The sequence below is a fragment of the Gavialis gangeticus genome, unplaced genomic scaffold (assembly GCF_001723915.1).
Source record: "Gavialis gangeticus isolate Ggan-Ray unplaced genomic scaffold, GavGan_comp1, whole genome shotgun sequence".
Taxonomy (NCBI): domain Eukaryota; kingdom Metazoa; phylum Chordata; order Crocodylia; family Gavialidae; genus Gavialis; species Gavialis gangeticus.
Window position 1 is genome coordinate 22,807 of NW_017728998.1, and position 763 is coordinate 23,569.

Sequence of the window (763 nt, forward strand, 5' to 3'; positions counted from 1 at the left end):
GCCCCACAACCCCCCCCCGCCCCGCGCACCGGAGGCCTGAGGGCAGCGGGTCGGGACTGGCCATCGACGTTCACAAATGGGTCCTGGTACAAAAATGTTGAGAACCGCTGATTTATATTGTTGCTACTGGGAAGCTGATGCTGGCTCTGCACTGAGGAGCACTCACTACAGGCAGACCGGGTACTCACATGCAGCTGGTAGGAGAAGGTCAGAATGAGCTGCGCACCAAGCACTTCCTCCGCAGGCTTCAAAGGAAGTTCCAGTTTAAAATGCAACTGGTCCATTTTGCCATCTTGATTCTTATCTTCTTCTCTAGTCTGCAAGTAACAGGGAGTCCTAATGACGCTCTGGCCTTGGCGCCAGTTTCTCGTGCTGGTGCCAGGAAGGTCCCAGCGGCGGACCCTTGACACCAGGAAGGGTTTCCAAGGGAGAAGAGCATGCATCGCCCCGGCCCGCAGGAAGGGGCTGAAGCCGAGCCAGGCCCCCGGGCTATGCCCAGAGCAGCGCTTCCAGCCACCTCCCACCCGCGGCAGGTGACGGGGACGGGGGAGCTGGGCACACCGCGGCCCCCCGGTCCCGGGGGGCGCCGCCACACGCACCGCGACGAGCGGGACGCGCAGGCGCTCTCCCTGCAGGCGGTTGAAGGCGGGGAACGTGCTCCAGGCCAGGCCGCCGCCCGGCGCCGCAGTCGTGGCCAGCAGCAGCGCCTCGTAGCGGAAGCGGACGGACGGCTGCTCGCGGTACGCGGCCAGCGTGCGCCACA

At 64.9% G+C, this 763-nt stretch overlaps 1 protein-coding gene across 1 annotated transcript in view; it reads right to left on the minus strand.

Moving 5' to 3' along the window:
- Window positions 1–763, minus strand: part of TMEM231 (transmembrane protein 231) — a 12,233-nt gene that overhangs the window by 11,232 nt on the left and 238 nt on the right. Inside the window, exons 2-3 of the mRNA XM_019505314.1 lie at window positions 600–763; window positions 189–317 (exon numbers count right to left, since the gene is read on the minus strand). Coding sequence (XP_019360859.1) covers window positions 189–317; window positions 600–763 — 293 coding nt within the window. The remainder of the gene's footprint in view (window positions 1–188; window positions 318–599) is intronic.